Here is an 11468-nt window from a genome sequence, read left to right on the forward strand (position 1 = left end):
TGAGGCCCTTTCAGTGTTCTTAAGTTACCAGTACTCAGCACATCAAAGTACCAAACTTCAGAATATCTTTTCTGAGCTCCAACAAATTTAAGCATGCTAGTGTAGCTCTAACCCCAAACTATGCTCACTCTTTTGCCCTGGGACAGCTTAGTACTCTCAATCCATGAGTATGAATAGATTTGACCTGAAACAGACAAAAATATTAAATAATTGTACAAGGTAAAATGCAAAAATAAGTTAATGCTATTCTTACCTATTAAATTAGCATATATTAGAGAAATAGAAAAGATAATGTTTGAGAGTTTAAAGTTAAATGAGAATTGGCACTATTAAGGGGGGTTATATCAACAACATGGTGAGGGAAAAGGCCTCACAAACACATCAATTCAGTAACAATTCATGGGTAAATTCTCTATTTTTTGCAGAATAAAAAAAACTAATTGAAAGTTTCCTGCACCTCAAGAACAAAACCACACTCATCAAAGCTGATAGGGAAACTCGGACACCCCTCTTCACCCAGGGGTGAAATGTTGATTTGTGCATCCAGTACTCCAAGTTTTCCAAGGGGGCTCCCTCGAAAGTTAGCTTCTTTCTTGCTATACTTGGAGCTCTGAAGTTTCCAGCACAGCTCAGCTACCAGGGAGAGAGCAGGGGTGTTGGCTTGGGCTGACAGATTCCATGAATCCTTCCCTTTCCTCACCTCAGGTTTCCCTTGAGGAAGAGAAAAGGTAATACATGTGTCTAGTACTTCAACTTCACTGGAGCTTCTCAACAAATGGGCATCTACCTCACCCGTCCTGTTCTGATGACTCCAGCACATAGTAGGCATATGGGAAAAAGTGAAGGTTTGATGTGGTAGATGCCATAGTGCCTCTTCCGGTCTTATCTCAGCAATGAGTGAGCAGACAAAATCACAGTGGCTTTCTTCTTTTTGTGGAAAGAAGGAAGGAGGGAAGGGAGGGAGGGAGGGAGGAAGGGAGGGAAGGAATGAAAGAATGAAAGGAAGGAAAGTAGGCCAATTTTAAACTATTACAATACATTCAAACTCATTCATTTCCCTTCTCTGTAAGGGGTATATTAGAAGAGGTATAGCTAATCATTGTTATTATTTCTTAATGAAAATGTATGGGTTTCCTCTGATTTTTGAAAAACAAAATTATTTTTACACAAACTGCAAGTTGATATATTCTTAACAAGTAGCAATGAAACACAACTTTATTTACAAATGTGAAATAATAGAAGGTATCATCCCACTGCGTAGAGCTAACCAAAGAGAAAAGAATGCTAAAGTTACACTTTAAAAAAAGCATAATAATCTATGTCCCAAATATGAAATGAGTTAAACTATTTATGACATAAATAATAAAGTTAGATACTAACATTACACCTGATTTCTTATACTTTTCTGAGATAGACAAAAGGTGGAGGAACTTATTAAGGTATCATCTCTGAAATGTTGTAGAGGTCATGGATTACCATTTTAAAAAGTTATAATCTTACCGTATCCTGTAGCAGAAGGTGTATTTTTAAATTTACACACCAAAATACAACAGAAATTAAGATGGAGGAGGAATATAGGTTTCTATGTCATGAACTAAAAGCTATTATCATACTAACACTTATCTGCTTTTTTAAAAAAAAATGAAAATTGTTTTAGAGTAGTTTTAGGATTATGGAAAAATTGAGTGGCAAGTCCAGAGTTCTGTTCTGCCTCTTTTTCCTCCCACAAAACTTCTCCTATTAACACCTGTTATTAGTGTAATACAGTTTTATACTTGAACAAAATTTGATACATTTTTATTAACGAAAGTCCATAGTTTAGGGTTCGCCCTTTGTGTTGTATATTCTGTGGGTCTGACAAGTGCATAACAGCACGTATCCTCCCTCCATCACAGCATCACGCAGGACGACTTCACTGCCTAAAAATCCCCGTGCTCTATCTATTCACCCTCCACCCAACTCCCAGCCACACCAGTTTAGGAGTCCGGCCAGGGTCTGGTCTCCACTTGGTTCCCCTGAATCCCGGGCCCTGCCCCAGAATGGAGACACGGGAGAAGGACAGTGTTTGGGTCCTTGTCACAGGACAAAAGGTCCACCACGCCCCAGACTGGAGCTGGAGCCCGGCGCCTTCTTACTGAGCATGGGAAGGAAGGTAATGGGACCCCGGGAGCCGGCAGGTCTCCGAGCCTGCCCTGCTCAGCAGCGGCGGAGGGAACAGAGTTGAAACCATAGTGGGTGGCTCGTGCTCCTGCAGGCCCACGACCTTAAGTCGTGGTGCCATCCCACTTCAAGAGCAGAGAAAAACTTTTTCTTAAAAGAAAAGTAGCCTCTCTTCTCAGCCGCTCTTTTGGGAGGGTCAGAGGCTTGGGGCTGGAGGGGGTGGGGGGGGTGGGGCGGGGGATTGGGCGGGGACAGGATGGGCTCCAGGGCCCCAGTGGCTTCCCTGAAGGCGCGGCTGTCGGCGCTTCTCAGCCTTTTCTACCGCACTCACAGATTGGGGGTGAAAGAAAAGCGTCACTTGCGGAACAGAAAAACGCGGAAGAAGAAGGCAGCTCCTCCGCGAGTGGCTGAGAGAGGCACCAAGGCAGGGCCTTCCAGGCGGGATCTGTCCATACCAGGCCCGCAGGCAGACAGATCTGCCCAGATGCCTCCCCAGAAGTCGCGTGCGTGTGACCTGCTTGCTTCATCCGTTTGCAGAACGTTCCAGTGGCTCAAGTTTACAGAACTTTAGAGGGTGCCAGTGGGGAATTCTGAACTCACCTTTTGATCTGTGGCTCACTTAAATAAAAAATAAAATGGTCCCAGTGTTCTGGTTCCCAGCCACTCTCTTGCCATCGGAAGATAAATGTATCAAATTACAAGTGTGACTGTTACCAAGCTAAAGCAAGTGATCATATTGCAGTATTTTACAGGACAGAACTACATTTTCTGAAGTCTAGATGTTTTAGAAGACCCTTTACTGTAAAAGAATGTTAGTATAACATTACATAACAAAAAACCAGGGCATTAGATTTTTATAAAAGCATCTGTACTTAGGAAAGTAATATTGATACTTTTGTGAATGTCATCAATCTACTATTGTATCAGAAAATGGCTGTTGGGGAAGAGAATTTTTATCTCACCTTTCTGAGACACTTTCTGTTAGCGGTTAGTAATAGAAGGTCCAGCATTTGAAGCATGAACTCCAAGAATGGACTTGAGAAGTTTAAAACTTACAATATCGAAAAAAAAGGGGAAGGTCATAAGAATAATTTTTACAAAGGAAGCATGCTGTTATAGTTCATGTCCAGCTTCTTCCACCTCTATTCCATCCTACAAGCATGACCACACTAAATCTGAAAGTACAGTCCTGATTATTGATGCCCCTACTGGGCAACTACCTGTCATGGGTCCCCTGTGGCTATATCATGGCCAGTTACTATCTTTACCTTTATAACATCACTGCTCCCAATTTTTAAACTTCCTTTCTTGATGCACTCTGATTCTCAGCACAGGCTTCCTTTAAGTAGCATCACTATCATTGGAGGAAGGACCTCTTTGAAAATGTAAAAGCTCAAATTCTGCCCTGGAGATCTTGCTTTAATTACCCTGTTGTACATTAGATTTGTTTTGTAAAAGTCTCCTGGTGACTCACATATGTAGGCAAGGTAGAGATTCACTGTTCTGCCTCATTCCATATGGCTGAAATAACTTAATTTCACCTTCATCTGTTGAAATCCTGCTCTTTGTTTAAAGTTCAGTAAAAGTGTCATCACTCTTGTAAAGTTTTTTTTCCAAAGAAAAAGACTCCCTGCCCCCCAACTTGGGCCATAGGTAGTGCAGCTGCAAGTTCATTGCAGGTCAAGTTGGCTTCATCCTATCATCTTTGATCCTTCTAAAGGCTCCCCTGTTTTATTTATTCTCTATAGAATCCCATTTTCGTATCCCCCATAAGCATCCATTCTAAAACGTTTAATGTGTACTGTTTTATTTTTAAAACAGGGTTTGGTTTTTATTCAAATATATTTATTTAGTAAATATTTTTATTTAAAAGAGGGAACAATTACTAAAATGTCTCTCAAGTTTATACTGGATTATCACAGAGTTAGCACTATCTATACAACCACCATCCTAATCATGAAATAAAATATTACCAGCTGACTGGGTGCCAAGCCTCAGTGGTTAGGGCAGAGGTCACATATTCCAGGGCTGGTAGGTTTGAACCTGGCCTGGACCTGCCAAACAAACCAGCAAAAAATAGCCAGGCATTGTGGTGGATGCCTATAGTCCCAGCTACTAGGGAGGCTGAAGCAAGAGAATCTCTTGAGCCCAAGAGTTTAAGGTTGCTGTGAACTATAATGCTACAGGACTCTACCAAGAACAACAAAGTGAGACTCCATCTCAATAAAAAAAAAAAAAAGAAAGAAAGAAAGAAAGAAAAAAAAAGAGTAAAAAATAAAATATTACCAGCAATGTCCATCCTTTCATGGGCCTTGCCAATCACTTTTCTCTTCTTGTTTCACAAAAGAATCCTATTTCTTTACTTCACAAACTACTTTGTTTTTGAACTTTATATAAATGAAATAGTTCAAGATGCATTTTATGATATCCGAGTTCTTATACTGAAAATTATGTTTTGAGATGTTGTTGCCTGTGGTAGGAATTTGTTTATGCTTATTTCTGTATAATATCCTCCACCATATCAATACTCCACAATGTGTTTCCATTCTACTATTAATGGGCATTTGAGTTTCCATGTTGGATACTACAAATAATGCTGTTATGATAATCTTGTATGTGCCTTTTAGTATGCATATATTTTTTGTGGGGGTGAAAATATTTTTATGAATAGAATTACTAGATTATGATTTAGTTATGTTCAGCTTTAATAGTAATGTCATAGAGTGTTATAAAGCTGTTATAAATATTTACTCTCCTACCAGCAGTGTGTAAGAGTTTCAGTTGTACCCTACACCCCTAAAAAGTGCATACTTTTTCATTTTAGCCATTGTAAGGGATATTTGGTGATTCTGTAGGCTGCAAGGCAGACAAACAATCATTCAAAGTTCACTGATACACACGTCATCTCACAGTGTTAATGCTCTCAATTTCCTTCCTGATCTACTTCACACTGCTCCTCTAAGCTAGAAGGTCATGGCTTCCGAGACTTCTGTGAAAATGCTTCTGACAGATCTTACATTCAGAGATTGCATGGAGGAAGGAGAGTCTGGTAATGCAGTTGATAAAATCTGAAAAAGTACATTAGCATCTCATAGTCAGTCTCTGTAGAAAGAATGTGTATAGGTGGAAGAATTGTGCAATTTTTCGTCATTTCTTGTATTACTATGTATGTTACTTAAGTATTTCTGAGACAGGAGACATGAACAGGGAATTAGATGAAGAAAAGGATGAAGAAAAAAATGTTCTTTGTGTTTCTATTTTATCCTCTATGTTCCCAGGTCTCTGGCAACTTGCACTCTGGCAAGTCACAGTAGGATATTAAATGGCATGTCCTTTATATGCCAGAGTGGTGACAAACTCAACTCCAATAGCCTTTTGGAGTTTGTTTTATAGATCATTTGTCTATAAAATTTTAAAAAGACATGGGGATTTGAGGGTGAGGGTGAGAAGCAGAACCTGATCACCAGCAAGTCCTTTAGCATTCCAGTTATGGCAAGTTTGGTAAGAAAGAAACAAAATAAAGAGTATGTTTATTTATATTCAGTCCTGCAGAAAGAATCCCTTTTATTGACCCTCTTTCTTCTGCCTTTTGAAAAACTTTTATTTCAGTTCTTTTTTTTTTCTCTTTCCTTTATCCTTCCTCCTCAATTTTATTTATTTATTTTTGTCTGGGGGGAAGGATATTGGATTTCTTGGAAAACAGCATTTATATTTAACATAAAAAGGAAGTTTATAAAGAATGTTAATGTCTTTCAGCTAATCCTGGTACTTACAAAACTAAATTTTTGACCAGTAAGAATGGTGCACAATGTAATTATAAAACTTGTTTTTATTTTTAAAAAACAGCATCCTGCTTTTGTAAGTTAGGTAAGTTTTTTGGATCCCAAAACTGAGTTAAAATTTTACCAGTAATATAGTTTATTTATTTGTTCTTCTGAAAAATAATTCCTAATTTTTTTTCCAACTAGAATTTTGAAGGGCATGTGTTCAGTGTGTACCCTTAAAAGAGATAGGTATTGAACTTGATCTTAGCCAAAAGGCTAAGAATTGATTGGGAAACAAGAAAGGGAAACAGTTAAGAAAGGTAGAAGAGCAATAAGCAAGAGAAAGAAAGGGAGCAGGGACACTAGTGGGAGGATGTAGAGACAGGGAAAACCCAGAGAAAGTAAGGACTTTTAAAGAGTACTAAGAGAGGCAAATGGGAGATTTGGGGGTGAAATTTAAGTGGAGATTTACATATTACTCTAGTAACAATGGAAAAGTCATAGAAATCATAACATACTGAGTTCCAAAGACATTTTAGCTTTAATGTTGAACCAGAAAGAATGAAGTTTGACATTTTTATAAGGAACCCAAACCCTAATGACATTAGATATTATTTAAAACTATCCAATACTATATAGATTTTTCCTTGTCTCAATTTAAGCTGAGGCTCCCTGTTATTCTTAAAGAGCTGTGTTTTGTGAGTGAAATGTAGTGGTTGAAAAGAAATCGTCAGGAATCTTTTTTAAAGTGTAATTTACATTCAGTAAATTTCTCTTTGGTGTACATTTCTATAGGCTTTTGACCAACACATATAGTTATGTGACCACCATCAAAACCAAGATATAGAACTGTATTTTCCCTCCCCCCCTAAATTGCTTCATGCCCTTTCTCTGTTCTTGGCAACCAGTGATCTGTTTTCTGTTCTTACACTTTTGCTTTTCCAGAATACTACATAAGTGGACTCCTGCAGTAAACTGTAGTTCACTTTGTAATAATGCATGAGAATCATCCACAGTGTAGTAGGTACTAATAGTTTATCAAAGTCCAGAGTTGGGTAAGTGAAGATTTTATTCAGTCCTGCTGCAATAAGAATAACACTCTGACTTCAAAAATAGTCAGACATCTCAAAATCAAACAGAAACTTGCTTTTGTTTTAGGAAGAAGTTAAAAGGGTTAGCAAACAACTTGTGGGTGAGAGAGTGTGGTGCAGAGAAGAGCAGGTGGCGATGTCTAAGAATTCAACAGAATCCTTTGCCCTTTGTAGTTAGATCCTGCAAATAAACTTAATATGGGCTCTTTGTGCTTGTTAGTGCTTTAAAACTTGTTGAAATTTGTGGACAAGCCACAGTTGTAAGTGCTCGTGGGGAGCAAAGAAGTATGATGCAAGTTCGGCCAGACAAAGCCTAGTGAGGGATACCTTACTGTGACTGTGTGGTCAGTGTTTTGATTTTTCTTTTTTCAGTGCTGAATAGTCATTTGCCTCTTTATTACTAGCTGAAGCAAATTTGAACTGTTACCAGGGGCCTGTGTGTGTGAGAGAGAGAGAAGGAATAAAGGAGGTGTAAATATTCATGTATAGGTTTTTGTGTAAACACAAGTTTTCATTTTCATTGTGTAATCCCTAGGCACTGGATGGCCAGGGCATATGGTAAATTTGTGTTTACTGTTACAAACTGCTAAACTGTTTCCAAAAGTATCTATACCATTTGCACTTCCAAAAGCATTGTGTGGAAATTTCAGTTGCATCATTTCCTCACCAAGCACTTGGTTCTGTTACTTTGTTTTATTTTGTTTACTAATGTAGTGAGCACATAGTAGGAGCTCATTGTGGTTGTGATTTGTGTTTCCGAAATGGCTGCTAATATGGAGCATATTTTTATGTTTTTACTTCCAAATCATGTATTCTCTTTAGTCAAGTATATGTTTAAATCTTTGGCTCAATTTTAATCTAGTTTTGTTGTTGCTGAGTTTTGAATTCTTAATATATTCTAAATAACTAGCCCTTTTTTAGGTATATGATTTGTAAATATGCAACCATGGATACGAACTGGCTTCAACCGGCTTGTCAGTTATCTGAGTCCCCTCACATGAACTTTGGCTGATTCCAATATCCTGTTGCATATGGTTTTAAAAGTTCTCCATCCTTGATATTGCCATGAAGTTCCCTAACATATAAAATATAAAACCATATAAAATATAAAAATAGGAGGGAACTCAATTCTAGGAATTACCAGCCAATTTTTACTAAATTCTTAGCAAAAGGTACCCCTTTAGCCTTGAATACTCTTCCCCTCAATTAGTGAGACTTAAAAAAGCCAAGAACCTTCTTCTTTTGGGAAGCTGCTCTTTTTGAGCTTGGCTGCTGATACTTACATGTTTAGATTTGTTTTTGAAATTTCTTTTTTGTTCTACTGATTTGTCTACACTTTTGTCAATACCACACTGTCTTTATTTCTATTACTTTATAAATTATGAAATCAAGTTCTGTGATTTCAGTTTTGTTTTTTTTTTTTTGGAGGGGTCATACTTTTCCACCCTTGGTACAGTGCTGTGGCATCATAACTTGCAGCAACCTCAGACCCTTGTGCTCAAGTGATCCTCTTGTCTCAGCCTCCCAAGTCCCTGGGACTACGGACACAAGTCACAATGTCCAGCACCTTTTAGAGATGGGGATCTTCTCTTGCTCAGGCTGGTCTCAAACTCCTGACCTCAGGAGATCTACCCACCTTGGCCTCCCAGTATGCTAGGATTACAGGAGTGAGTCACCATGCCTAGCTGATTACAAAATTTTGACTTTTTTTTCAAAATCATTTTGGTTATTACAGTTCTTTTGTTTTTCCATGTAATTTTAAAATCACCTTGTTTGTTTCTACAAAAAAAAAATCATGTACTGTTTTCATCAGAATTACACTGAATCTATGAACTTGTTTGGGAATAATTGACATATTAACAGAAGATTCCTATTCATGAACATCGTGTGTCTCTCTATTGATTTAGCTCTTCTTTGATTTCTTTGTTTCTTTTGTTGATAGTTTTCATCATACTGATTCTGAACATATCTTGACAGATTTATAATTATATTTTTTAAAATTTTCAAATTCTATTTTCTTCTGAACAAGTAATTTATTTACATGGTTGAGAAATGAAACTTATATAAAATAGTACATATTTGAGGTATTGTTACACTTGTTCGTGTAATGACAAGTTACATTTTCTTACCTATTACTTATAGTTTCTTGTATACCTTTCTGGTAGTTCATTATGCAAGTGCAAAATTATATTCCTATTTTCAGCCCCTTTATTTTATGCCATATTAGATCACTCTTCTGCATTTTTTTTAATCACTTAACAATATATCCCAGAATCATTATGAAGTTGTGGGGTCTCGGTTCTATGGATATTGCCTAATGAACACATACAATGTAACTTAACTGTATGCATCCTTATATTAATCTGAAATTTTTTATTTTTTTTGAGACAGAGCCTCAAGCTGTCCCCCTGGGTAGAGTACCATGGCATCCCAGCTCACAGCAACCTCCAACTCCTGGGCTCAAGCGAGTCTCTTGCCTCAGCCTCCCAAGTAGCTGGGACCACAGGCGCCTGCCACAATACCTGGCTATTTTTTTGGTTGCAGTCGTCATTGTTGTTTGGTGGGCCCGGGCTGGATTCGAACTAGCCACCTCAGGTGTATGTGGCTGGCACCTTAGCCACTTGAGCCACAGGCACCCAGCCTATTCTGAAATTTTTTTAAAAAGAAAGGAAATAAATAAACAGTCTAGGAAAATATGGAAGGTCCATCCATGGGGGCCAGTGTTGCTTTTGCTCTATTTGAAAACTGGCATGTCATTTTTCTCATGATAAGATTAGCTGTGTGGACCAATCCTGAGGTCCCCAAGGCATGTACACAGTCATTCCCAGCTGAAGTCTTGCTACACCGCCCCTCCCCTGCTTGATAACTTCCATATTCGTGGGGATTTTGGTCCTTACACTTCCTAGTTTAATATTTTTTGATGTTACTATAATTGGTACTATTTTTATCTTTTAATTTCTACTTGAGAATTGCTAGTTCATGGAAATACAATCAATTTTTATATGTTAACATTGTATTATACAGCTTTGCTAATAACCTCCTTTATTCTAGTAGCCTCCTGGTAGATTCTTTAGAATTTTATATGCAGATAACCATATTGTCTATGAATAGAAACACTTTTATTCCTTTCCAATCTGTATGGCATTTAATTGTTTTTTCTTGCCTTATTTCCCCTGTTGGGACCTCCAGTAAAGTGCTAAATTGGATAGGTGAGAGCAGACATTCTTGCTTTTTCCTGGTCACTGGGGGAAAGTGTTCATTCTTCCACCATTAAGTATGATGGTAGCCGTTGTTTCTCTGTAGATGCCCATTCAGGTTGAGGAAGGTCCTTCTAATTTGTCAGAGTTGTTATTGTGTATGAGTAAATATTAAAATTGCACATGCTTTTGCTGCATTTGTTAAGATGTTCATAGTTTTTTCTTCGCTTAATCTTTTCTGTTAATATGGTGAATAACATTGATTTATTTTCCAGTGTTTTCCTTAGTATTTTAACCAGGTTTATGGTTATTAAGTAGGAGGTAACTCTGAATTATTTATGGTTCTTTTTCATCCTGATTTCTACTTTTTTTTTTTTTAAAAAAAAAGAACTGTATCATAACTATGAAATTCCCTGGGTGGAAATTTAGTTTTCAGTAAGTCTAGTTTATTTGGTCATGACTGTCATTATAGACCAGGACCTTATGTGAAAGAGGTTGGCAATTGGAGAGTTGAAGTACAGCTGAGTTTAGAGTTGATTCTATGATCAATTTAATTTTCCGTCCCTAAGATCTTCATGAGATTGAGATTCTGATATTTGTATTTTATAGGTAAAGATCTCCAAAGAAAATGTCTGGCAGTTCTATCTCCTTTAACACTTGCCAAGGTTTCTTGTTACCTTTTCATCATTGCAGTCTCGACTGCAGGTGTGGTTGCACTTTCTACTGTTCTGTCAGGTAAGTTACTTTGTCTCCAATTTGTACAATATTCTAAACACATTTACATGGTCAGTATTTTTGGAGCTCCATTTTATTCCAGGCACTGTGTGAAATGCTTGAGGTACATCACTGAATAAAACACAAAAAATCCCTGCTTTTGGGGAATTTATACTCTAGCAAGAAGACACAGGTAATAATAAATACAGGTAGAGGGGGAACAGGTTACAATAGGGTGGCTAATGTATGCACCTGGGCATACACATAATAGTTGTTTACTAACGTTAAGTCATGTCTTCCTTAAATGTGCTAAACAATGCTGAAGACCTATTGTCCCTATGTTTGATGTTAGAAGATACAAATCTGTAAGGTCAGGGGATATGCCTGAAAATATTTCAATTGAAAGCCTCACTTGGCTCGGCGCCTATAGCTCAACCGGCTAAGGCACCAGCCACGTACACCTAAGGTGGCGGGTTCGAATCCCCAGCCTGGACCGCCAAACAACAATGACGGCTGCAACCAAAAAATAGCTGGGCGTTGTG

General features: G+C 37.9%; 1 protein-coding gene and 1 long non-coding RNA gene across 2 annotated transcripts in view; both read left to right on the forward strand.

The window, feature by feature from the left end:
• Positions 1–1943: 1943 nt before the first annotated feature.
• On the forward strand, positions 1944–2800 carry LOC111722741. Its single transcript, XR_002771430.1, has 2 exons — positions 1944–2152; positions 2494–2800. It is a non-coding gene; the product is annotated as an uncharacterized LOC111722741 (long non-coding RNA).
• A 2185-nt stretch (positions 2801–4985) lies between these two features.
• The window catches only part of LOC100965800 (C-type lectin domain family 2 member E-like), an 18132-nt gene continuing 11649 nt past the window's right edge, over positions 4986–11468 (forward strand). Inside the window, exons 1-2 of the mRNA XM_023509084.1 lie at positions 4986–5209; positions 10822–10947. Coding sequence (XP_023364852.1) covers positions 5134–5209; positions 10822–10947 — 202 coding nt within the window. The 5' untranslated portion in view covers positions 4986–5133. The remainder of the gene's footprint in view (positions 5210–10821; positions 10948–11468) is intronic.

The sequence above is a fragment of the Otolemur garnettii genome, unplaced genomic scaffold (genome assembly GCF_000181295.1).
Source record: "Otolemur garnettii isolate 467f Iridium unplaced genomic scaffold, OtoGar3 scaffold00339, whole genome shotgun sequence".
NCBI classification, from domain to species: domain Eukaryota; kingdom Metazoa; phylum Chordata; class Mammalia; order Primates; family Galagidae; genus Otolemur; species Otolemur garnettii.